The 26,778-nt window shown below is 37.6% G+C and overlaps 4 protein-coding genes across 4 annotated transcripts; 1 reads left to right on the top strand and 3 right to left on the bottom strand.

Annotated features, from left to right (window-relative positions):
• Positions 1-691: 691 nt before the first annotated feature.
• LOC149399981 (transcriptional regulator of RNA polII, SAGA, subunit) lies at positions 692-3,983 on the bottom strand. Its single transcript, XM_089611123.1, has 2 exons — positions 3,808-3,983; positions 692-3,141 (listed from the first exon to the last, which is right to left on the bottom strand). The coding sequence occupies exon 2, from the start codon at positions 3,120-3,122 to the stop codon at positions 2,055-2,057; it is 1,068 nt and encodes a 355-aa protein (XP_089467249.1). The 5' UTR covers positions 3,123-3,141; positions 3,808-3,983; the 3' UTR covers positions 692-2,054.
• A 6,686-nt stretch (positions 3,984-10,669) lies between these two features.
• Positions 10,670-12,075, top strand: LOC149399980 (GRAS family transcription factor). Its single transcript, XM_089613015.1, has one exon. It carries the CDS (start codon positions 10,710-10,712, stop codon positions 11,898-11,900), a length of 1,191 nt encoding a protein of 396 aa, XP_089469141.1. The 5' UTR covers positions 10,670-10,709; the 3' UTR covers positions 11,901-12,075.
• Positions 12,076-13,755: 1,680 nt separating this feature from the next.
• Positions 13,756-16,913, bottom strand: LOC149399979 (casein kinase II subunit alpha-2-like). Its single transcript, XM_089613127.1, has 10 exons — positions 16,528-16,913; positions 16,307-16,436; positions 15,970-16,164; positions 15,638-15,795; positions 15,353-15,443; positions 14,821-14,886; positions 14,549-14,631; positions 14,399-14,462; positions 14,234-14,302; positions 13,756-14,134 (listed from the first exon to the last, which is right to left on the bottom strand). The coding sequence occupies exons 1-10, from the start codon at positions 16,788-16,790 to the stop codon at positions 14,066-14,068; spliced, it is 1,188 nt and encodes a 395-aa protein (XP_089469253.1). The 5' UTR covers positions 16,791-16,913; the 3' UTR covers positions 13,756-14,065.
• Positions 16,914-18,019: 1,106 nt separating this feature from the next.
• On the bottom strand, positions 18,020-26,310 carry TWN2 (valyl-tRNA synthetase / valine-tRNA ligase (VALRS)). Its single transcript, XM_089611306.1, has 21 exons — positions 26,187-26,310; positions 26,047-26,109; positions 25,905-25,961; positions 25,642-25,811; positions 25,485-25,557; positions 24,934-24,999; positions 24,761-24,844; positions 23,974-24,051; positions 23,753-23,836; positions 23,539-23,618; positions 22,837-22,894; positions 22,444-22,749; positions 22,176-22,346; positions 21,628-21,827; positions 20,871-21,273; positions 20,204-20,455; positions 19,606-20,109; positions 19,315-19,406; positions 18,929-19,028; positions 18,632-18,777; positions 18,020-18,337 (listed from the first exon to the last, which is right to left on the bottom strand). The coding sequence occupies exons 1-21, from the start codon at positions 26,304-26,306 to the stop codon at positions 18,178-18,180; spliced, it is 3,267 nt and encodes a 1,088-aa protein (XP_089467432.1). The 5' UTR covers positions 26,307-26,310; the 3' UTR covers positions 18,020-18,177.
• Between the last annotated feature and the right edge of the window lie 468 nt (positions 26,311-26,778).

Genomic DNA, 26,778 nt, shown 5'->3' with positions numbered 1-26,778 from the left:
ATCATATGATAGCATATTAAGAGTTAAGACCAATGCATTCAAACCTCAATAAATGTCGAATAGATGCAATATATATGGGCATAGTACTTAAGGCGGCTATTTTAACTGTTTAAGGATAACCGATTTTTAACAAAATTGTTCTGGTTAACAATAGCTAATGATAAAAAGAAAATTAAGATTTTTTGGGTATTGTTTTTTAATAAATAAAAAAAAAAGAATAAAGGAGGTTATATGACGTTAATTGTTTTTAATGGGATTTTGGTTACTGTTAATATTGAAAAACTAATAAAGGTTAAGGTTAAAGTGGTACCTATACATTTAAAAATTAACCTTAACTACACTCTGATCAAACTTATATTTACAAATTTGAACTGAAAAATCAACGTGCTACCTATACATGGAAAATTAAAATGCAAACAAAACCATACCAGAGAACCAACTATTTTAGCCTTTTATTTTATTTAAATGACATAATTTCAGAAGATTTTCCAGTAAAAATTCAATAGTATTGGACATTTCAGATGTATAAATGAATAGCCATTTCGGATGCTATATATAGACATTCTCTACATTATGCTTACATTGGACATTCAAGTACCAATTATAAAAAAAATCTTTTTAAACCTTAATATTGAAGATATTTTTTTTACAGAGTTGAAGATTGAACCCAGGCCAAGAAGGTAGTGCCACCCTCACATATATGGTGATGAATATTATAAAATGGCTCATATAATATTAATGTCCTTTTTACCACAATCTCTGCTCTTAGTTGTGAACAACAGACACAAGATAGAACCCGGAACTGCACAGCCAATAGGGATCAGGGAACACAGAGACAAACTACGCATAAAGGGACAACATAAAAAGGCCTAGCGTGACACTTTCTGAGCTTTAAGTTCTACACTGTCAAGTCTTACAATCAGCTCGTTCAAAACAACACTGTCAAGATTTGTAGTAACAAACTTGCTCATAAGATCTACCACTTCACTGCATTAGTGAAATCTACTCTCCAACACAGTGGAAACTACTTGGATAAACAAAAGTTCAGGCTTCCAAATGGCTTGTTATAAGATGTACAAATTCACAGTTGGATTTTTTTTTTTTTTTAATCTTACCTGTGTGTCTCCATCAGCGTAATTCTCAGATAACCGAGCCAAAATAGCAATCTCCTATTATATGGAAAATTAGTAGCTACAAGCTAAAAGTTGACCGAACCTGTGATGTGGCTGGGACATGACTGGTACAGATAAATAATTCACTTTTTTCAGTTTATTTAGCTGCCCAACTCGTCTTTTTTTTTTTTTTTTTTTTTTCAGTTTTCAGTTCATAAACTTTGCTAACTACCTTCATCTTTCCCACGTGGAATCTTAAACTAAGTATTTTCTTGAAACAACACAAGGTAGTTAGCAAAGTTTACAAACAACTCATGTCGAACACTGGGCCACATGAGAGAGCAAACAATGTAGATACCATATTTTGCAGCCGAAATATGATGAAGTGGTTAATTTTTATACTTTCTCGCTTGAGGATGGAACTTCAAGCAAAAAAAACTCATTAAGGGTTATATTAACGTCAGCTTTAGAACTCGAAACAGTAGAGACAAGCGAGAAAACAACCACTATTCTAAATGTCATCTTTTCGACGTGTTAAAAGGGAGGGGAAAAGCCTGAAAACGATTAACCACCAGACAAAGCTTTATTAACAAAAATCGAGTGTGATAAAAATGAAAGGAAAAAAAAAAAAAAAAAGCTATTGAGATATGTCAAAGAAGGCACTAACCTATTTTTTTGTTATAACTATACTCTAGTCTTCATATATTTATACCTCGCCATGTCATGTGCCCAGCCCAATGGTATAATAATCAGCTCTGTAACCTATGTACAACCTAATACACTTGATCCAAAAAATTCCCGTGACATCTGAGCTACTTGTACTTTTTTAAGTGCTCTTTGAAGCTTCCATGTCAAGATAGCTGTTGAATTAGCTGTAATAAATCATCCTCACTTGAGAATGAGCGTATGTTATATGGGCTCAACCAAGACCACATACATCACTCAGCTCCCGGATCTGTCCTCCGACTCGTAAAAACAAATCTTCTCAAGCTTTCTAGGCCAATCTTCTCCAAGTAAAGTAGGGTTCGTCTCCATCGCGACCCGAAAGTCCAACACTGATGCCGTGGCCGGAGCGCTTGTTTTCTCTGCATACCTTACGGGCAAAGCCCCGCCGTTCAAGCCGGGCATAACTTGACCGTTCCCTTGGTTGTTTCCTGATCTCGAAGCAGCTAGCTCCAAGCACGGCTTCATCAGCGACTTCATGTAAACATCGAGACCAGAAACTAAAACGTTCGCGCAATCCTCGGACATACTCAGTCCCTCTGCTTCCATCTTCATCTTCAGCCTCTTCATCAGAGAGCTCGTGCCGGGTAGCGATCCGTTTCTCTGGCAAGTATCGGACGGAGCCGAGAAATCCGGCGGCCGTTTGGCGACCGATATCCGTCTCATTCTGATTCCTTCGAGGACGCCGAGAGGAGCGACGAGAGGGCTTTTTCGGTAGAGCCCAAGATTCCCGTTCCCCTGCTCGACCTCTTCGCCGTCTTCGTCGGAGCAAGGAGGTCTACTCCCCAAAGAAAACAGCTCGGAAGCGCTGTGTTGCTCTTGAACTCTCGTTGGCGTTGAATCTTCGCACGGAGCGCAGTGACTCTTCCCTTGAGGCCCGAGAGGACTCGGGCGGTCCTTGAATCTGCGGTCTCGAAAGCTTGGAGTCCTTCCTTTTCGGGGAGATTGGGGAAAATCTCGGCAGAGCGAGTGGAGGCCGTCTTTATGGTATCCGTTCGGAACTACGACGCTTAGGGAGCCAGATTCTTCTCTCGGTTTCGGCGGGGCCATAACGGAGAGAGTTGCGTTTTTCACTATGGATCTGATCAGTTTGTTGTGAAGATGGAGATTCTCTTTCCCTATAGTGCCGACGCAGAGTGCGTTGAAGTCGAGCTTGCTAATCTTGAGACTCAAGAACTTCGTCAAGAGACAAAAATAGAACTCCGCTTTCGAGCGTCCCAGTTTACCTTCCATCTCGGATTTCATCTCCAGAGTGTTTATCCGGGTGACTTGCCGACTCGCCGGCATTTTCAGCTCAGAACCTTCACTGCAACATCGTCATTTAAAAGATGCAGCTCAAATCAATATCAAAAGCTCAAATACCAAACTTATAATTTGTTTTCTTCTATGTATAACAGACCTTAAAGACAAGACCATGAGCTCAGTAAACGTCAATTGTTGTAATGAAGTTCTCATTCACTTATAATTGAACTAAACTAAACTTTATGCTAAAAACTAAACTTTTTTTTTTAAAGCCAACTAAACAGTAAACTCACAACAGTACAATACACACAACGAACATATAATTGAACAGAATTTCATCCATATCAAGCACCACAAAATTGCAACAGTAAAAAACATCGAATTTCAATTTTGGCTAAAACAATTAATTTCTCAAATTCCTCAATTTGAAACACAGACAGTTACCCAATATGAAAAAAGCAATCCCGAACTTTAACCTCGAAAACACGACTAAAACAGCCAGAGCTGATCAAATTCGATTCGTACAACGAAAGAAGCAGAAAAAATAAAACAAAAAACTAATAGAATCCCGAACATTCAACCGTTCCAAGACCTAGAAGTAAGAAATTCAACTTCAAACGAAAGACCCAAATGAAAATTCATATACGAACGACATAACCGAAAAAACCGAATTGAGACAAACATCGAACAGCTGACCAAAATCCAGATAAAGGAGAAGAAGAAAACCGACCTGAACAGCTAAATACGATGAAGAATCGGATTGGACTTTGACTATGCCAAGTGCAATTGACGCGATCGCTCACTCGTCATGAGCCAAATTTACTTTTCTTTTTCTTTAATTTTTTGGGTGTCTTTTTCAAAGGGGTGAAATTAGGGCTAAACAAGGAAGGAACGAACGAAGGGATTATTATTATTTTTATGTTTTTTTTTATATGGGTCTCAGAAGGTTCTGAAGGTCCAAGGGGTCAAAAGGCACGTGCGTTTACATCATAAGCGTGACGAGCTGTGTGAGGTTGTTTTTCGTGTCTCTCTAACATACCCGAATTTAGAGAAGCTGCTTTGAACTTTAAAGAAAGTACCGAAAAAAAAAACCCCAATCATCCAATGATTTCCCACATTCCTCAACTTTTTTTTTTTTTTTTTTTTTTTAACTTAGATCATGTCAACTCAACACTCGTCCACACACGAATACCCAACGACCAAAAGTCAACACTGTCGGGCTTTTGAAGGTTTTGGGTCTTAAATATATCATTCTTCTCATTACCATCGCCGAATACTTTGTACTTTTTTTATTTTCTGATCCAATCCAACAAGGTATTGTTGTTCCTTGTTTGCATATGAATTAAATATGGATCATTTATAAATGTTGTTTCTTTCTTCGTTTTTCGGTGTTGTTACAATGGTAGTGTCTACTAAAAAAAAAAAACATATTGCTTGGACTTAGTTATACTCTAGCAGAAAAATAGGTGGTTTCATACATGTTGTAAAAATTTGCACGGATAAACAAAATAATCATATCATGAAAAAAAAATTACCCAAAAAATTATTTAAAGGACATTTTCTAATTTTCGCAACAAATGCTTGTGATCTAAGAATTTTATATATGAAAATTTATTTCAAAGTTAAAACTAGTTTAAAAATTCTAAGTAAGTTATGAACCAAGTGACTTAATTGAGTTATAACATAAAGTAAATGACTTCAATTAATGATTGTTTTAGCCTTCCAACCTTATTTTTGACAAGCTCGTATAGCAGATAAGACAAGGAACAACTATCTGAGGATTAAATAATAGAATTGTTTATTGTTAGAAATTTGGGTTATTGTTTATTTATCTATGTTTTAGGTTAATCTTTTTTTATTATTATTAAACACCACTTTTTCTTGAAACAGTAATAGAATAATTAAGAATAAATTATAACACATTTAGTAACTGTTTTGCTCTTCCTTAATATTTTTATACTAGTTATAGCCCATAGTTCAGTAAAAGAATGAAAGGGCAGTTCGGCTCAATTTCGATTAACTTTTATAATCGAATTCAAATTCTACATAATCGTCGGTTAGAGTATCTTCTACTTCAAGCAAGATCGCGAATAGTTTCCTTCCCTCAAGCTCTCTAGATCAAGCTCAACAACAAAAATTTATTGCTACATGACTACTGCATCTTGTCAACCATTAGAGATCACAAACTTTAAGATTACTATACGTGTAATGAGATGGTTATTCGACTGCTAGTTGAAACAACTACTTGGTCAATTAAGTACTTTTACAAGAACAATTAAGCATTCAATCAAACAAGCATAAAATAATAAAGGACATAGAGATTTGGTAATCCATTTTAGTGACAAAGTACATAATCTGGAGGGCAATATAATTCTAGTGGTACAAAGCAATTCATTACAATGATAATATCTACTAAACAAATCAAAAAATTGGCTACGTAGCCATCTTTAAGGCTAGCAATTTGGTTTTAGCCAACATTTCGTTAATTTTCTGTAAATAGTCATCTTGCTTACGTGGCAGCTTATTAATTGAAATAATTTTACACGTTTGCCCTTATTTATTATGCTGACTAATTATAATTAGAGAGTTTTTTTTTTTTTTGAATCTTACCAATTTGGAAAGATTTATTAACGTGTATTTTAAGGTGTTTGGATGTGAGGATTTGCGTTGACTTTAGCTAAGTTGTTTCTATTTTTGTGGCTATTAATTATGGAATAAAATATGTAAATCTGGAAATCTGTTATTTATTTTGGTTGGATCTTTCTTTTTTAACGTGTAAATAACTCTCTTATTAACATGACATCAATTTACATATAAATGAATCAATTTACAATTTACATGACTCTTATTTACAACTCAGACACGCACCCAAAAAAAAAACTTTCTTTCTGTATTCTTTCTTATTGGATCTAAAAACCAGAGCAGTCAACCATTTTTTTCCAATTATTTACGATTTACTCTGTTCTTTCGATTCTTTTATTTCTCTGAATCGAAGTGGAAACCCTAGAGATCGGCGATTGAGGAGAGGCATAGCGAGGACGATCGGAGCGAGAGCAGCGACTACACGTCGGAGGACGAAGGGACCGAAGATTACCGGCGAGGAGGCTATCACGCCGCGAGGATCGGAGATTCTTTCAATTCTGGTCGGTACATCGTACAGGCCAAGCTCGGATGGGGAAATTTCTCGACCGTTTGGCTTGCTTGGGCACGAGAAGGTCCAAACCGGCGCCCATTCTTCTCTTCTCGGAATCGCGTGATAAGGGGCTCCTTTCTTCTGATATCGCGCTCTCGGACAAGACCAGCCCCTGGTGGCGGCGGCGTCTGTCTTCATCGGAGGATCCTCAATCAGAGGAATTTTAGGTTTTTTTTTTTTCTTTTTTTGGTTTTTTGTTTCGGGATTATGGTTTGGGTGAAGAGCTAACAAATTCATGAATTTTAATTTGCTTCCAAGAATAGCGCGACAGTTATGATGACCAAATCTTTGTAATTATGTTTTATTATTCAGTTTAAAATGAGCGGGATATTTATTGAGGTCTGTTTGGTCTTTTAATTAGTTGTTAATTGGTGGGCGTGACTATTTACTGAAAATTAACAAAAGGTTGGCTAAAAAAAACCTGTATAACCAAATGGCTATTCACTCTAGCAGAAAAATAGCTGGTTTCATACATGTGGTAAAAATTTGCACGGATAAATAAAATAATCATATCATTAAAAAAAACAAATTACCCAAAAAGTTATTTATAGGACATTCTCAAATTTTCGCCACAAATTCTTGTGATTTAAGAATTTTATATATATGAAAATTTATTTCAAAGTTAAAACTAGTTAGCAAAATCTAAGTAAGTTATGAACCAAGTGACTTAATTGGGTTATAACATAAATTATATGACTTCAATTAATGGTTGTTCTAGCCTTCCAACCTTATTTTTGACAAGCTCGTATAGCAGACAAGACAAGGAACAACTATCTATGTTTACTTTTAGGTTAATCTTTTTTTTTAATTATTAAATACCACTTTTATTGAAACAGTAATAGAATGATTAAGAATAAATTATAACACCTCTAGTAACTTTTGCTCTTCCTTAATATTTTTATACTAGTTATAGCCCATTGTTCAGTAAAAGAATGAAAATAGAGCGGTTCGGTTCAATTTTGACTAACTTTTATAATCGAATTCAAATTCAACATAATCGTCGGTTAGAGTATCTTTTACTTCAACAAGATCGCAAATAGTTTCCTTCGCTCAAGCTCTCTTGATCAAGTTCAACAACAAAATTTATTGTTACATGACCACTGAATCTTGTCAGACATTAGAGATCATAAACTTTAAGATTACTATACGTGTAATGAGATGGTTATTTGACTACTAGTTGAATCAACTGTTTGGACAATTAAGTACTTTTACAAGAACAACTAACCAAGCAATCAAACAAGCATAAAATAATAAAGGACAGAGAGATTTGGTAACCCATTTCATTGACAAAGTACCTAATCTGGAGGGTAATATAAGCCCGATGGTAAAAAGCAATTCATTAATAATCAATCAGAGATACAAAGACTCTGGTTTGTTGACCCCGTTCAAAATTCATCTCCTCTAATTCTCTGATAAACTGCAATCTATATGCTCCCGGTCATTTGGCCTTGCAATGTGTCTATAAGGTTCTTCTAAACTTCGCACATGACCACAACAAACGTTTACGCCGCATATGAATACATGATGCTCGGTGGATGATTCACGGCCAATGCTAATCTCAAAAGGAAAAATGGTATGAACTAGCCAATCTCAAACTATTGCTTTTGCAAAATAGCCATAGTTTCATTTGTTTGGTAAAATAGCCATCTCTCAAAAATTTAATCAGATCGTTTAAAAAAACAAAAAAACAAAAAAAAAACTTTAATCAGATTGAATCATCGACAATTTGTACTCCTGAGGTCCCTCGGCGCTCACGAGTTTCGCTCCGTAGTCGACGATCAGGTCGTCCGGCGCCGAGAAAACCTCGACGGCGTTCACGTACGCGAAGCCTGAATCGCCGATCGGCCTGAAGGTTATCTCGATCGAGTCCTTCTCGAGCTTCAAGATGAACTCTTTCACCTCCGTAGTCGCACTCTTCGTCGAGATTAGGGTTTCGTCTACAGAGACGGTGAACTCGGCGGAGCTGAGATCGTAGCTCGGGGAAGCAAAAGGGGAGAAGTGGAGACGTACTATGTGAGTCCCGTTTCGTTTGATTCGAAACGCGTAGCTTGAAATGGAGGTGAAGACCCTGGCGGTGCCGTAGAGAGCGTTGGATCTGATGAATTTCCAGATTGTCATTCTTTAATCATGCCTTCATTAATTTTAATCTTGTCTTCATTAGATATAGCAAAATAGCCAATTGAGAGTATTACGATTTTTAATCATGCCTCGATTAATTTTAATCCAACCGTCATAAACCTTACATTCTGTCTTTATAGTTCGTTGGGATTAAATTTAATCCAACCTAGATTAATTTGGCTAGTTTGCTTATAGTTGACAAACTATGGCTATTTTGCAAAAGCTTAAGTTCTATTTGGTTATATAGCCGCTTGACCCAAAATTGAAAAGGGTGTGGAGAAAATTTAAACTTTTGGAAGTAAGGTATTTTAATAGTGCTATTCACAAATAAGGGCTTAAATATTGTCCTGAAACTCTAAAATGAAACAAGATGGTAAAGGATGCAAAATATCTTATAGAGGAACCAAAACTGCTCAGAACTCCAAATTTAATCCCTAAAGTGGAATTGAATCTGTCTACGTCTTTTATGGTGTATGAATTGGTGTGATACCAGAAATATTCAATCTCTAAAGTGGAACTAAAACTGGCTACGTGTTTTATGGTGTATTATAAACGTTGTTTACCTGAGTCAAATGATACCAGAAAGATTTGTTTCAAATTATCAAATATAGGACATGCGTAACCACTTATCACAGTGAATGAAAGTCCAAGGTCTTAACTCCAATGTTAAAAAGTATTTGAAGAAGAAGTTCCAATGCTAAAGTACTTGAACAAGTTAATGAATAGTACTTGATGAGCATTTTTTAAGCTTTTAAAATAAATAGGCGCATGAGATAAGAGAAGTTCATCATGAATGGTACAAAGATCCTCGGATGGGTATGGCATCCAAAATGTTTACGATATCATTAATTAATGAGATTTAGGGATGGTCATAGTTGTCTTTAGTTTAAGGGAAAATGATGCATATAAAAACATACATATATAGTTGGCTTTTTAAACTATTAAAATTATTAAAAGGAACCTGGCTAATATTATATTTAGAGTATAATATAGAGTGTAGTACGTAGTTTATTCATTTATTTGTATAGTTAAAACTCAATATATATATATATATATATATATATATATATAAATATCTCTATACACACTCAAGCAATATGTTCCGCGCGTTGCAACGAAAAAAATTCGGTATAAATAATGTAGAATACTTATGTCTAGAGGTTCAATCTCTTCTTCTTCTTTCTTTTAAATAATAATAAATTTGCTCAAAAAAAAAATAATAATAAATAAATCTACGGTAGCATATTAATCTAACTTAGGGGTCAAACTCTTCTTTATATATATAATAATAATAATATATATCATATATTCTCTACACTTGAACTATGTGATGTAGCAGCAGTATGATACATATGAGCCTAGTAATGTATATAACACCTTGATGTAGCGTCGTAGCACCAGTATTACACATAAAATATAAGAGCGCGCTGTAATGTTTTTGTGTAACGTTAAGATCATTTCTATTAGGAAAAGTGAGCCAACAGATCATCAGAAGTGAGAAATGATGTTGTGGAAAAAGAGGGGATTTGTTAAAGGAAAAGAACAAAATGAGAATGATTTGTTAATGATACCCGTGATTTGTCGAGGCCTAATAAATTCAAAAGCAGCAAAAGGATATATAACTTTTATCAATCAAAATTCAGCCCAGTAAATGACAAAACCACAACACCCACAACTGGACAAAACCCTGGCCGGCAAATTCACATGCTACCAAAAACACAGATATAATAGAAAAATGCCATCTCTCTGTGTACTACATTATCAATTATCAGAAGGAGAAAACAAAAGATCAGCAAAAAGTAGATGGGAAAGAGAGGATTACACTCTTTTGTAGCAATGAAAAGGTTGTCTCTTTAGTCTATTAAGTAGCACAATATAGCCTTATTGCCCTGCGCTGAGCGTACTACGCCCACAAAGAGAACTGCTAGGAAGCGTCTCTTTTGCCGAAAATTTGACTTCCACGCGCACACTATTTTCAAACTTTTTTTCTTTTTTTTTTTGGGGGGATGACGAAAAATGCAGTGCAGATATATATGTGATGTGTCCCTTTTGGTTCCCATGAGGAAAGAGCAATAGATAGAGATAAAGCCAAAACCCATAATCCCCACCTAAAGCTGAACTGTCCATTTCCACTCCGATTCATTTGCAGAATTCCCTTCTCCCAAACTTTTTGTTTCACCACCAAAACAAAAGCACTCCTCGGTCTAGTCTCTCTCACACCCCTTACAGAAAAACCATATCCTCATTCTCCAAAAATATGCAACAGCTCAACACCATTATTATTACCATATCGTCTCTCCGGGCATCGCTGGAAGATCATCATGAACTGTCGCAGTAGCGGAAACCCATTGGTGGGAATGAGCAACGCGATGACGACGAAGATGAACACTACTACCACGTGGCAGCACAGCCAAGGGATGGAAGAGCTGGTGGTTCACTGCGCTAAAGCCTTCATCGAGTCCAACGACGCCACGGTGGCGCAGCAGATGCTGTGGGTCCTCAACAACGTCGACGGCGACGGCGGAAACGGCGGCCCCAACCACCGCCTGGCCCACGCCTTCCTCCGAGCCCTGGCCGTCTCGCCTCCGCCGCCGCTCCACCGATTCTCCTCCGCCGTCGACCTCGCGGCCTTCATCGACCTCACTCCCTGGCACCGCTTCGGGTTCACCGCCGCCAACGCCGCCATCCTCCGCGCCGCCGCCGCCGCCCCAATCCTCCACGTGGTCGACCTCGGCCTCGCCCACTGCATGCAGCTCCCGACTCTGGTGGACTCCGTGGCGGCCCTCTCCCCGCCGCCGCTGCTCCTCCGCCTCACGGTGGTCCCGGCCCCGGAAAATCATCCCCCCGGGTCCCTCCGCCCGTCCTACGACGACCTCGGCCTCCGCCTCGCCTCCTTCGCCCGCTCCCGCCGCCTCCCCCTCGACTTCCACGTCGTCCACTCCTCCCACGCCGACGGCTTCGCCTCCATCCTCCACCACCTCCACGCCACGTCGTCGCCGGAAGAGTCCCTGGTGATCAACTGCCACATGAGGCTCCGGTGCATCCCCGACGAGCTGCGGAGCCTCTTCCTGAAGGCGGTCCGGGCGCTGGAGCCGAGGGCGGTGGTGGTGGTGGAGGAGGACGCCGACTTGACGTCGGAGAGTCTGCCGGAGCGGGTCCGATCGGCGTTCAACTACATGTGGATTCCTTTCGACGCCGCGGAGGCGTCGTTTTTGGGGGGCGAGCAGCGGCGGTGGTACGAGGCCGGCGTCTGCTGGCGCGTCCACAACCTGGTGGCCGGCGAGGGGGCCCACCGCGTGGAGCGGCTGGAGCCCAAGGGCAGGTGGGCCCAGAGAATGGGGGCCGCTGGGTTCCGGGGAGAGGGGTTCGGGGAGCGTGACGTGGCGGAGGTGAAGGCCATGGTGGACGACCACGCCGCCGGGTGGGGGGTCAAGTGCGACGACCACCGCGACCTCGTCCTCACATGGAAAGGCCACAACGTCGTCTTCGCAACTCTTTGGGTTCCAGCTTGAGTTGACTCATCTTCATTTTCATTCTCATTTTTGGTTAATTATTAGCTAGCTAGGTAATTTACCCGTATCAACCAATCACATATTTTTATATCTGATTCGTCCCAACTTTAAGGTCCTGATGATGTCAACTCCTGGTGTAAATCTGTTTTGTCAAGTTCCCACTTCAGCAAATAAAATAGCATGATCTAGTACTATTCCATCAACAACGTACCAAATATATATATATATATATATATATATATATATATATATATATATGTTTTTTTTTACGTACATGTGCTCACTTTGACTTCTACATAATTTTCAATTTCGATAAAAAAAAAATATAATATATATATATATATATATATATAATTTTCAGTTTTCCATTGTTTTGTTATTTAAAATTTTCCAAACAAATTACGCAAACAAGAATGAGAAAAGATGGTTGAGAAACTAATTAGTATTGGAGTTGATAAGTCTAATTACTCTGACTTATAAGCTTTCTCCTTCATGACTTTGCATATTGATAAGTCTAATCTGAGGATGAACAGTAGTACCTAACATATTTGGAGTCTCTCGAGTCTTGATATCACGCTCTTGAAATAGTGTGGAAATTTCAATGTAATATAATAGTGCATCTAAACTTTTTATGACGAAGTAAAATAGTATTTTTTTTAAGTTTAGGAAACTACATATTAATACCCTTACGTTTCATTTTTCTGCAAAATAATACCCTCACTTTTCAATTGTGCAAAAAAATAGCCTGACATTTTAAATTTCTGCAAAACAACACCCTCACTTTTTAATTGTTCAAATTTTGACCCCCACTTTTTGAATTTATATTCTATTCTAATGTGTTATATGACAATTAATACTAGAAAATTTATACCGGAAATATTTATATAAGAAGTAGGTTTAGATGTTGGACGTTTATAGTTTTATTCCTATGTTTAGAATTTAAAGACGGATTCCGGAACTATATAAGATACAATGACTACAGGACGTATTTGTCCGTAGCAAAATAACACCTCGACTGTAGGGGAAATACATAAGCTTTTGATTTCGGCCTAGGACTATGTAAAGATAACACTAACGACAAAAGGTGTTAGCCTGGAACCCATAGAATGCTAACATGCGCTTAGAAATTCCCATTCAGAAGTCAGAACTAAGGTTGGTCTCATAATTAATTAATAAAACAAACGAGATGGCAACGGGTGCGGGTTTTAGCGGGTACACCAATATCGGTACCCGTATTCGCCTATTAAAATACCCGTTAATCCGTACCCGTTAACCCGGTTTTCCCAACGGGGCGGGTAACGGGTATACCCGCCGGGTGACGGGTGCCAAAATTGAGCACCCGTTAACCCGTTTAAAAAAAATAAAAAAATAATTTTTAATAAGAATCAAAACAACAACCTACTCATTATGATGTAATCTAATGTTTTCTTAAAAAAAAATATCTAGTTTTTTTTCCATAAAAATAATTAACGGGCGGGTTAGCGGGTTTAACATTTTCGCTACCCGACCCGTACCCGCTAAAATACTAACGGGTAATACCCGTTAGCCCGTTAACTCATTTTGAACGGGTATTACCCGACCCGTTAAGACCGGGTAACGGACGGGCTAACGGATTTCGGGTAAAAATGCCATGAGTAGGTTGTTGTTTTGATTCTTATTAAAAATTATTTTTTTTAAACGGGTTAACGGGTTAGCGGGTGCTCAATTTTGGCACCCGCGCCGTCACCTGGCGGGTATACCCGTTACCCGCCCCGTTGGGAAAACCAGGTTAACGGGTACGGGTTAACGGGTATTTTAATAGACAAGTACCGATATTGGTGTACCCGCTAAAACCCGTACCCGTTGCCATTCCGAGAATAAATAAATAAGGGCATTAGTACTCGTGTTGCATACTTGCACATCGCTGTTTTCCGACAAATGTACAAAAAAATTTATTCTGAGCCAAAAAATATGAATGGTTTGTTACCAAAAAAACAAAAACAAAAACAAACAGTTTTCCTTTCACAAAAACGATTCCTTGAGAAATTTAATAGAATCGAGAGCGTCAACAGGTTCTAGGTTTGAACAAAAATAAAATAAAAATAAAAATAAAAATAAATTAATTAGGAAGTATCACATATCCAAATGAACCCCCGGAAGATATGATTTTAACTAGAGTATCTTCCTCAGGAAGTTGGTTGGGTGCGAGCTCTGCTGCTTTCGGAGTTTCTGATTGGCAAGAAGTAAGGATGTTCCTGTGACACACAAAATAGTGATAGTTATAAAATAAGTACAGTTTAGATCATCGAATCTAATAAACCCATAATATTGCAAGGAAGAGAGAGGCAATGCACCATTGCTTCCTTTGCAGTTGGCCTTTCCTGGTGATCGTAACGCAAAAGGGTGTCCACAAAATCGATGGCCTTCAGACAGATAACCGTAGCAGTTAGATTTAAGAAAAATGTTGCAGCTAAAATAGTGAACAAATTCTTTCAACCACATTTTACTGGCAATATCACCTCGGGTACTGCTAAATGGTTGTTATCCCCATTTAAGAACTTGTTCCATGGCTTTCGGGTATGCCTGTGCAAAATTGACATTTCGAAAGTAGATTGAGGGTCCACCAAAATTTCAAATGAAAAATAAATAAATAAATAAGAGGGACGAACCTCCCAACTAGGGCCGCGAGGTTCGGGTCTAATTCTATCCGATACTTGCTCAGGTAAGCATATAGATCATCAGTGCCTAGTATCTGCCACCAGTATAACATTGAGATATTAGACCAACTATTTTTTAAAAGATTCTTCCAAGAGTAGCAAGAGTTTATTAAAAAAAAAAAGATTGAAGTATAAATTATATTGTGAAATTATTCACCCATCCGAAGGAAGTTTATTCAAAATATATAGAATGAAATAAGTTTGTATATGACATATGTGCATACCTTAGCTATTTTAACCAGCTGATCACTGTTGTCATGTCCATAGAAGAATGGCTCCTTACGAAATATCTGATCAACCCATACAATGATAATGATAAGCATTGATACAATAATGATCACTTTGAATGGACTGTTTATCTTAGCAATAGATGAGTAGGCAAGTATACAGTTCTTTTTAGAAGAACTTAAGACACATAAAGCTATGAACACTCTTCTGCGAAAATTGATCCATGGATGAACTTGGTGAAAAGCTAACAAAAAGAAAAACTTAGCATCTCAATTCTATATCCAATCATCTTCTGCCCCTTCCCATTCCTTCTAATCTGTGTTTCTTCTTCCTTGCCTCAAATAGACTCAATAACTAAGAAAAACATGTATGACTGCTGTGTTATAGGTGGTGAATTTGGGATGACCAAAAATTTGAGAGTAATGACGTCGTGCAAAATAATACAGATACGATAAATAAGGTACCTCAACAAGTAATTGTAAACGATTGGGATATTGAAAAAAAAAAAAAAAAAAAAGAATGGCTCACCATTCCAGCAAGCATACAACCAAGACTCCACATGTCTAGGGAGTAATCATAATCTTGCAAATCAACAAGAAGCTCGGGACCTTTGAAATATCTGCAAATACAACGAGATGAATTAATTCAAAGGGATTCAATGCCCGAATTTGATGAACTGCACGGAGATACTTAACCATGCTAAAGAGTAAGGAAATTCCATAATTGGAATCCATTTACTTCCGTACTAGACTTATTCAAAATCTCTCCACAAAACAAAACAAAATCACATTAAGCTGTCTGTTTCAGTACAACCTTGAAGCAACCCGGACATTATACTCTTTCCCGGGGTGATAGAATTCAGCGAGGCCCCAATCAATAAGACGAAGCTTACGCTGCTCATGATCAATCATAACATTGTGGGGCTTCACATCTCGATGCATAATACCCTGAGAGTGGCAATAATCCAAAGCCTGCACAAACAAAAATCATGGAGTTCGTGACAACCAATATAAACAACCATATGACCATTGAACACTCAACTCAAAAAACAAGAAAACAGCTCTTATTCCCTAGTAGGCATAAAAACAAAAAATTAGAAGTAGCCAAAGCTGCTATTAATATAAAGGAAAAAAAAGTAGGCACACCTTCAACAGCTCGTACATATAGTATCGTATATCATGATCGGAAAGCATCGGATAAAGCACTTTGAAATCCGTGTTGTTGACATACTCAAAGATGAGACTCGGCGTCTTCGACTGCTGGTCCCGAACAATATCAAGCAACTTCACAATATTGGGTCCTCCGCACAGATTCTGCAGAATCTTGATCTCCCTCTTAATCTGCATATGCAATCACAAGATATCATAACAAGAACACCCCAAGCAAAGCACAGAACGAAAACCTAAAAAGTAAAAAAATAAATAAAAAAAATAAAAAAAAACCTCAAAGAACGGAGGAAAAAAAAACCGAATTCAAATCAACCTTCTTCTTCTTGACGGGCTTGAGAATCTTGATTACGCATTTCTCGTTGTTGGTGCTGTGAAAGCCCTCGAAAACCTCGCTGTACTTTCCCCTTCCGACCTTTCGCACGACCTCGTAGTCGTCCTGCTCTCTGGAGGAACAAGAGAAAGGCTAGAGAATGTCAAAAGAGACGAAGCGTAGACGGAGAGAGAGACGGAGACAGAGAGAGAGAGAGAGAGAACCCCCAGTTAACGGCGAGGGACTCGTAGTCCCAGTAGTCCTTGGGGCGGACGAGGTTGACGTCGGAGTAGACCTTGGCCTTGGACGCCGCGCCGGAGAGGCGGGCGGACTTGCCGATTTTGTTCGCCAGGGTTTCGCGCGGCGGAGGGGAGTTGCGGAGAGTGGCCGGAGAGGAGGAGACGCGGCGGCGGAGGTGGAGAGAGAGGAGAGAGTGGGGATTGTGGGAAAGGAGCGAGGTGCTGAGTTGGAAGGGCCTTCTGGCCATCAATGTCTTTATAGTTTATACAATTCCTGTCTTTGCAAAATCAGGGAAACACAACTCATTTTCCTTTCCTTCGCTCTTTCTTGTCCTTTTTTTTCTTTCCATTTTTTCCTTTCATATCCTAAATCCACGTGTAAATTGTCATTCTATGGGCTTTAATAGCAAAACAGTTCTTTCTATTTTCATAAATATACAACATATTATTATTATTATTATTATTATATATATATATAAAGTCTTTCTATTTATTCCTTTCGTATCCTAAATCCACGTGTAACTTGTCATTTAATGGGCTTTAATAGCAAAACAGTTATTATTTAAATTTAGAATCCTTAATTTAAATTCAGAATAACGAAGCAAATGAGATCTTATTGATAAGAATTTTTAGAAAAAACAATAATTTTTATATTCATTGAAAAAGAATCTATATAGATGTCAATTTTTTTATAGTTATTCATATTGCTTAGTTATTTATAATTATTCCGATTAATCATAATTTGTTATTTTATTAAGAAAAATGATCCACGTATCATATAGTGGAAGAATTATTCATAAATGAGTATTAAATCATATATATATATATATATATATATTGTAAAAACAATTTAAAATATAATACATTCAAATATCAATTCAATTCAAATGCACGGCATGCCAAATATTGTTTCCGAGTTAACAATTCAATTGAGAGTAGAGTTGGTCAGCAAAATATGGCCTATAAAACTTGCATGAGAGAACTCAACACACTTGATAATAAGGCCAACAATGAGTTACGTCAACAATTTCCATAATTTAACGCGAACGGCTCCTCTGGGCTCTACGAAAGGACAAAGAACAACGATTCAATTAGAACTTTATTTTTATTAAATTGTTGAGGTAATTTCTTAAACAAGTACTTGTCGTAAATTGCAGTTAGCCAATCTTCTATCTCTTTTCAAGGATCTAACCTAAATTTTATTTTAGTAGGAAAATAACTCATTATGCCGAAGTTAATTAAATTTACTGTTTAGCTAATTAAATTTGTGTAAAAACGTCTGATGAACTCAATGATATAATGACTAAATTGGGAAGTGTTTTTCAATGTAGTATACTATATACCTTCGCAAGAAATAAGATTTGCCAATTGCCATTTTCTATCCCAATGAGATAACCTTCTAATTGTACAGATTTTTTCAGTTTTCTATCCTACTAATCACACATGAGTATGAACTAAATAAGTCGATAAAAGCCTCTCAAAAACTGAGTAGAATCTTCTTTCATAAATAAGTCAATAAAAGCCTCTCAAAAAACTGACATGTTTTGCTTCATGTCTGCAGGTTACCAAAACTGAAGGAAAATGAAGAGCAAATCAAAATCTTTAATTGCAAATGGGTTGATTATGAGATGTCAATCAATTGTTTTGTTCATTTATGTGGTCGCTCGCCAATCGAAGAGATGCAAACTCTTGTTCGAGAGAATTGAGCTTTGCCGTATTATCTTCTTGAATTTGCAACGGAACCTTCTCTTGGTATCCCTTGGCGTTCATCTTGTTCGACAGTTTCTCCTTTTGCCTGAAAATGAATATTGCAATAGAGAATATTAAACAACTAATAACAAAATCAATTACTAAATACAATGCCCTAATATCTATAAAGATATCTGATAAATAGTAAACTGCTCTTGAAATACGATTTTGGACAGTTTCTCACTCTTGTAGTATCACAGAAAAAAGTTTAATTTACTCGGGGAAAAAAAAAACCAATGTGAACATATAGTAGCTAGGCTGACCATTATATATTAACAATTGTCAACCACTAAGAGGAGCCTGTAGGCAATATTAACGGCTGATTGAATTGATTATTTACCTTAGAACCTCATCCATTTTCTTCCTGATCCTCTCAAGTTCGACTTCAGAAGAAAGTGATCTTGGAAGGCTGAGATACACAGAGAGGTTCTCGTTCACTACAGCTACGGCAAATCCAGCCGGACCAGCATCGTTTTCACCAATTACCTGTTTTTTGGGGGTTGTTAGATATAGGAAGCAAAACACTGTCAAATCCACATTGTTCAGCAACTGATTTAAATGGAACATGGGTTTTTCCATAGAGACCAAATTTCTCTCTGCGCTGCAGTGTACGCAGGACGTTGAATTCAAGACTAACCTCCAAAGATGCCAAATTCGCCAATGTCGTGATCTCCAATTTATGATTTCCAATAGTCTCACTGATCTGATGAGCCCGACATTGCACGTACGCTGGTCGTCTGAAAACACATTCAGACAGTGTCAAACCATTTACGACCTCAAGTCATAGATCAAACACATTATCACCTTTTTTATAAAAACAATTCCATTTCTTTGTATGTAGTATCATTCCTTTGAAATGTGCTCAATTAAACAATATGTATGAGACTGATACGGCAAATTTTTTTCAGAAGAACCAGTTGATACGAAAAGAAAAGATATATTTCTAAGATTAGCTCGGGAGAAAATAAGATACTCAAACTTCCCAGCATAGATGCCATTGAATGAAACAAGTACAATGTTTACCTTTCTCGGCTTTCATTTGCAAGTGCACGAAGAGATTTTACAGCAGCCTCAATGAGATCCATCTCTTGCTCAACTATCGCATTCGTCCAGTCCTGGAATAATATAATGCAGACACGAAAATAATTTTTTGCAATCAACTTACTTGCAAGAACCTAGTGCACACATATGAGGATCATAAAGGGCAGATAGAACACTAAGTTTCTCGGAACGTGTTTTTTCTTTCTATCCAAAAACAAAAAACAAAAAAATTGAATTTCGGTCTATAACTTGCTTTGATTCGACAGAACTGACCTCTACAACTGTTGGGTACTCGCTTATCATAATTGATGTGGCCCTTTTGCCATCTTCGGGTGAAGAAGGAAGTCGCTGCCACAATTCCTCTGTGACGAAAGGCATAAAAGGATGAAGCAAACGCAGACCATTGTCAAGACACAACCATAGAGTGTCTCGCGCACAACTTCTTTCAGCGGCGAAGCCCGCATCATTTCCCGAGAAATAAGGCTTAATGACTTCAATAAATACGTCACACAACTGGTATTGCCACCATGAATAAACTGCTGTGGCCGCATCGGCAAACTCATACGACTCCAATGACGAAGAAGTCTTGGCTATGGCTTTGTTCAACATTGAGAGTATCCACTGGCAACTGAATGGCAATGCAGCTGTGTTAACATTCGAAGGCGGAATGTAATCATCACCAAGTTTGCTCATAGCAAATCGTGTTGCATTCCACAGTTTATTACACCACTGACGGTAACCAACCACTCTTTGTATATCAAGATTTATTTTTTCAGACTGGAAATAAAACAAAAGAAGAAATAAAAATTACTACATGAATTTGGATTGATGAAAAACAGATATGAACTGAAACATTGAACTATTTCAAAACCTGAGCTGTGTAAGACACGAGAGCAAAACGTAGGGCATCTGCGCCGCATTCAGAAATCCCATTTGGAAAGTCCTTTTTCTGCCCTTCTCTGGCTATCACTAATTCCTTCGGGTCCAAGTTACCTTCTTCCAGCCTTTTATGAAGACCATCAAGGGATATTCCATTTATAACTTCAAGGGGATCAACTACATTCCCCAATGACTTTGACATCTTTCGCCCGTGCGCATCCCGAATCATTGGGTGCAGATATACCTGCAGAGAAAACATATACATGTATGTCATGTGGCTCGAGTAAAATAATTGATGAAACACATAGAATAACAAGAGGTGAATAAGATAGAATCAAACATGAATGAAGTACAAACCCAAGGAGCATAACATACCAACTTTCATTTTATTAAATTGTTTTGATCCAAGTTAAATAGTTAACCGCAATTGCAGAACACTCATTTCCCTCATATACCCATTAAATGGCTGGCCTAAAATGCATTTACCATCCTTGTAGACAAGTTCACAGTAATGAATGCCACTTCTTACACTACAAATGGCTGTATTGCTAAATATGTAACGAAAGCCAAAATCCACTTTAATCTATACGAGAATGTGGAGCCAAAACTATTATTTCCACACCATAGGGGCTATAAGACCAAGATCAAAGAACACTAACCTTGCTAAATGGAACATTACCACCTAATTGGATTCCAAGCATCACCATGCGCGCAACCCAGAAAAAGATAATATCATGTCCAGTTTCAAGAACTGCAGTTGGATAAAATGCCTTCAAATCTTCTGTCTCATCTGGCCAGCCCAACACAGACAATGGGAAGAGGCCAGAAGAAAACCACGTGTCAAGTACATCTGGATCTTGACACATCTGAAATTTCTTCCCGGCATAAGTTTGACTAGCCTGTTCCTGGGCCTCTGTCTCATTTCGTGCAACTATCCAGTGGTCATTGTACGCCCCAACTTCTTTCAGATCATCATCTTCTAGAGTAACATACCAAGCAGGAATACGATGTCCCCACCAGAGTTGCCTTGAGATGCACCAATCGCGAATATTATCAAGCCATCTGCAATGTTTAAGACCAAAAGCTCAAACAATCTATATACTTCAAATTTGCATGGAAAAAAAAGGTAAATAGAAAAGGAACATAGATAGGATTTAATAATTAAGAAAAATCAGTACGAGTTCAAGTAAAAGGGCAACATAATGTATCATGGTAGAAAGATTAACCAAGCCTAAGAACCCCTAAGTCTTAACAATTTTTCAAGAATTGCAAATCACCTCAAATATTTCCATACTAACTGGATATATATATATTATCGAGACTTGTGACATTTTCATGATTCAAAGATATATATATATATATATATGCATATATGTGTGTGTATATATAAATGTATGTGTGTGTGTGAAAGAGCACCTCCTCCATTCTGCAGTATATTGCTTTGGAAAGAACTCGAGCCTCTTGTTTTCATCATTCATGGCAGCATCGAGAGACTCCTTAGCCATGGAGCCACAACTCACATACCATTGGGGCTTTATCATGGGTTCTATAACATCATTACTCCTGGAACACATGCCAAGGCGCATCTCGTTGTTTTTAGATTCTTTAAAGAGCCCCTGGATATATGGAGGACACAGGTCAATGACTAAGCAGCAGCGTATATGTGTATACCCAACCCAATTAAAGACTGACCCAAACTTAAGCCAGACAAGCCATTCTACATATGAAGTTTCTAGGGTGTATGAAGAACATATTGTTATGCATTAGTTACTTGATAAACCATAACATAGCAAGGCATCAGTTCACTGCGACATATTTATATAAAAAAAATATATATATATGAATAAAAATAAAAACTTGTCCCATAATTTAGCAAGCCATCCTCAAAGCTACATGTTAAGATTAAAAAAAATTGCCCGTCTATTTTCGACATCATTGATAAATGAAATGTTTTATCACAATACCATATTTTTTAATTCTTCGGTGATTGCTTCTCTAGCCTGGAAACGCGGCATTCCCGCAAACTTGGACCCGCCATTTCCATTAATTTTTCCATCATCGGTAAAAATGTTGATAAAGTTAAGCTTGTGTCGTTTCCCAACCTCAAAATCATTGGGATCATGGGCTGGGGTAATCTGCAATGGCAAGGAGACACTTATTTTTAATATCTTTAATAAGACAAGTTGACTTGAGATAAATCACAAACAACTTTGGGTAAAGAATATATTGTACCTTCACTGCGCCCGTTCCAAATGCTGGATCAACAAGAATGCTATCGCATATTATGGGAATGCGTCGCCCATTGAAAGGATGAATGGCGAATTTTCCATGAAGACGATGGTATCTTTTGTCTTCAGGATGTACAGCAATAGCTGTATCACCAAGCATTGTTTCCACTCTAGTAGTAGCCACAACAATCTCACCTAGCTCTTTCTCTTCCAGAGGATAAGCAAAAGAAGTTATGACACCAAATTCAACAAGGTTTTCATATCCCGGAACCTTACATAGAGTCCTCTCCTTGATATCTTCATAGTCCACCTATTTATACAAAAACGATTTAAAAAAATTAAATATATTCATCCCAAGCATATTATTTATAAAATACAGAAGCCAGTTCCAAAATACCTCAAGATCAGACACTGCTGTTCGCAGGACGCAATCCCAATTTACTAGGCGAAGATCTCTGCAGAAGCAAGACTAAATTAGGCATGGGCGCGCGCAATGTTACATATTTATCTATCTAAGATTATTAATTAGGAAAATTAGGAGTTTTTAATCATTGAATTAGGTTTTGAAATTATGCATTATTATTATTCCGAATTTAGATAATTAATTAGGGTTTTATTTATGTAACTAGGGTTATTGTTTTGGGCCTGGCCCATTAGGTTGTAACCCTAGGTCTATTTAAGTGACCTTGATTTAATGAGAAAGGAAGCCCCCAACCAATAACTTAATCTCTCTCAAGAACAAGAAGAGGTTAGGTTCCGGTGGAGCTTTGCATTCTTAGCATTCTTGTTTTCCGGAAATTAAATCACAACGGCTCCCATCACGAGATCGAAACCTTGGGCCGTTAACACACACATATCTATATACAGACATATAGAACAGAAACCAAATATAATAATTTACCACAGCAACCGATTTAAGAAAATAATAAACCCCTAGATTTAAATAGAAAAAGACAGGCACGCAAACACGAAAGAAATATACATCTATAAGCAAAAGAATTGTGAATATGTATACATCTGCAGTAAAAATATGTAAAATATCTCATTGTATTGAAGAAGATAATTAAAAAATGAAGCTCTTCACTTGTGATAATCATACCTGTAAATAAGGCCTTGCTTGTATAGCCTGACAAAAGCCTCTGTTACAGCCTTTGATCTTTTCTCATCCATCGTAAAGCACTGGAGAATACATTCATTTAGACAGATAGAAGTAACGTTAAACAAGCAAGAGCTGGTGGTATTAGTACTGTAATACAATATACAATCAATGTTTACACCTATACTATTAATAGTATATGTGGACCAATTATTACCTCACGGGACCAATCCAATGACGCACCTAAACGACGTAGTTGTTGTAATATTGTCCCACCATACTTCTCTTTCCAATCCCAAACCTTTACATTAAAAAATAAAAAAAATCAACCAAAGAATTTATTTATTTATATATATATATATATATATATATATATATATATATATCAGATAAGTTCAATTTTTGCTGATCATAAATCACATCATAGCTCAAACTCACTTCAGACACAAATTGTTCGCGACCAATATCATGCCGAGTCAACTTACGTTCACGCATTAGCTTTTTTTCCACCACCACCTGAAAGAAACCAACGAATTGATGAGTGGCTTGTACATAGTTCGCATGGCAAATAGAGTCCAGAACAATATCCCAAACATAAGTATAAAAAAGTACAGAACATGTGGAGGAGCATATATAGAATGATAAATTCAAGCATAAAACCACCACGAAGATAAACCTGAACCAAAAGCTCATATCCTTCACCTCTAATACACATATGGAACAGACTTTTCATACACAAATCACTTGCATGCAGAGACTGATGTCAGCCATGAAAAATAATTACAGAAATCAGGACACAAAGTCAAGAGTTATAGACGAAGAGAGTGGCCACGAACTATTCAACTGAGAAGGAAAATTAAGCAGAGGGTAAGAGAAATAGAGAAATTTAAAACTATATTGGTTCGTCAACGATGAAAACCAACTGTGTACTTGCAGAAAAATCTCATAATGAAATGACAACGACGGGACCAATATTCCACAGGAAAAAAAAATAGATAAGTTATATAAATGTGTATATAACTTGACTCTCCCAAAGGGACTAGCTTTTATGTGATCAATTTATTCTTGTCCCAAACAATCATGCAAATCCCAACCAAGAACCTACAGAAAATTACAAACTCCATTTTCTCGTCCCACTTATATTTCCCAAGTACATAGAAAGCTTCTTGCGAATAATACACGTCACAAACTACCGATCATAATCTTAATGTAAACAGAAGCTAACCTGTGTTGCAATCCCTGCATGATCCATCCCAGGGACCCAAAGGGTATTGTAACCACACATCCTTTTCCACCGAATTATAGTATCCTACATATAATAAGCATCACATAAGTCATAATTCCTCTGACAAAGCTAAAGATGAAAACCCAACAGTGAAAAATTAATGAAATATGGACCTCTACAGCAGCAGCAAGAGCATGGCCAGTGTGGAGAGCCCCTGTAACATTTGGAGGTGGCAAAACCTGCAAACATATGTAAAATACTACCATTTAAACTACTTTTTTTCTCTCATCACCTCATATTTGCCAAACATATCAGCAGTAAAACACTCATCTTTTCTTTCAGTAGTTCAAAGATAAATAAAACAAAAACATAGCATAATCAATTACAAAATCCCTTTAAACTTGTAAACAGCGCGCATTGTTATGATATAGTCAGTGTATGTGTGTCTCAGCTAATGAAAATATTCTATGCACTCTGAGAGTATATAGGAACTATCTTCTTTTTATTTAGAATAAGCCACATGCAAATTTCCTCTAAGCATCAACGATTTTTTGTTAGACATGTTGGTGAATTTCAGAATCATTAAACAGTTTACTTCTAGCCGCAAACATGCAGCGCAAGAGAATCTGTAATAGCAACGGGTTATACTAGCCCAAGTTTATCCACTTTCAAGGCAGAGGGAAAGGAAACAAAGAAAATTAAAAACTAAATTAAACATACTCACAATTGTGAACGATGGTTTGGAGCTTTTAGAGTCAGCCACAAAATACCCTGACTTCTCCCACCACGTATACCACCTGAAAGAGAAAGCAAAGATGAAAACCCAAAGAAATAATGGAACTACTGAGCAAAATCATAGGAAAATGAACCACACTACGCACGATTTCTCCACCACAGTCGGATTATACTGTTTCGCCATTTGACGAGACATCTTTTTCTTCTGACCAAAAGGAGTATCAGGATCGATGAAATCCTCTGAATTCTCCTCCTCGGCATTACGTCTCACATTCTTTTTTTCACTCTTCTTCGAAGAAGCGGATTCTTGTTGTGCCTAACGCGATTCCACAAACAGAGAATAGCACAAATAATCAAGTTCGCAATTTTCTCATCCCGAATGAGGATTACGCAATTCTCGTGTCAATACCTTGAGCTTGGCGGCTTTCTCCAACGCTTTTTGCTTTTTCAATTCCTTTTCCCTAGCCTGCCATTGAAGAGAACAACAAAGAGAAATATCAATGAAAAAGCTCTGTACTTTCGTCCATTATGCCAGGAAGAATGGAATTAACCTTCTCCTCCTTCTTCTTCTTCTTCTCGGGATCTTCAATCTCAGGCTTGGGATCCATCTCCGCCTGCGAAATGCAAAGCTTTGGTTATTGTTTGGGATAAGAGTCTAAGGAGACGTGAAAGGTTTGGCTTTTGACTTTACCGATTTGTTCACAGTTGAGAAAGTATGAAGATGAACCGCTGCCCTACTTTGAAGAACTGAACCCCTAACCCTACTCCACTTTGAGACCAAGGTTTTTATTAACATCTCTGAAGGTCGCATTGCTAGATATGAACCTATTTAACCAAATAAAAATTAATTAAGGACGACATATTTTTTTTTTTGAAAAATAGAAATCTATTATTAATCACAAGAAACTCTATCGAAAGAGGAAAATCCTCCAACCAAACGAGTTTATCATCTATGGAAACGAGTTTATTAAGTTGCTAACTCATGGACTACCATGTTAGCTTCCCAATAGATGTGAGACAACTTTACTCCTGGAAAGTTAGACAATAAACTAGATACATCAGACAAAATGGAACCAAACTCAATCATGAAAGAAGATTTCCTCTCCAAAGCTTGCACCACCGTCTTAGCATCTGACTCCACAAAGTGGATAGGCAGAAACACGTCCAAAGCCCAAGATAAGCTGTAGCGGAGAGCGAGAGCTTCAGCTTCTTTGACCGTGAATTTGCCTGGGAGATTTTGAGCCAATGCAGCCATGACCAATCCAGAAGAGTTGCGAAAAACA

The sequence above is a fragment of the Urtica dioica genome, chromosome 4 (assembly GCF_054948205.1).
Source record: "Urtica dioica subsp. dioica isolate 48M chromosome 4, U.dioica_male_clone48M_v1_H2, whole genome shotgun sequence".
Lineage (NCBI taxonomy): Eukaryota > Viridiplantae > Streptophyta > Magnoliopsida > Rosales > Urticaceae > Urtica > Urtica dioica.
The sequence above is the reverse complement of the archived record's forward strand: the minus strand, read 5'-3'. Positions and strand labels throughout refer to the sequence as shown.

Coding starts and splice junctions, on each gene's coding strand:
- LOC149399981 (XM_089611123.1), bottom strand. CDS start 3,122: ATGCCGGCGAGTCGGCAAGTCACCCGGATAAACACTCTGGAGATGAAA.
- LOC149399980 (XM_089613015.1), top strand. CDS start 10,710: ATGAACTGTCGCAGTAGCGGAAACCCATTGGTGGGAATGAGCAACGCG.
- TWN2 (XM_089611306.1), bottom strand. CDS start 26,306: ATGCGACCTTCAGAGATGTTAATAAAAACCTTGGTCTCAAAGTGGAGT. Junction 25,000..25,484: donor CCAAACCATCGTTCACAATT/GTGAGTATGTTT, acceptor ATATGTTTGCAG/GTTTTGCCACCTCCAAATGT. Junction 20,456..20,870: donor GTAATGTTCCATTTAGCAAG/GTTAGTGTTCTT, acceptor TTTTCTCTGCAG/GTATATCTGCACCCAATGAT.
- LOC149399979 (XM_089613127.1), bottom strand. CDS start 16,790: ATGGCCAGAAGGCCCTTCCAACTCAGCACCTCGCTCCTTTCCCACAAT. Junction 16,437..16,527: donor TCCCTCGCCGTTAACTGGGG/GTTCTCTCTCTC, acceptor TTGTTCCTCCAG/AGAGCAGGACGACTACGAGG. Junction 14,463..14,548: donor CTCGCGGCCCTAGTTGGGAG/GTTCGTCCCTCT, acceptor AATTTTGCACAG/GCATACCCGAAAGCCATGGA.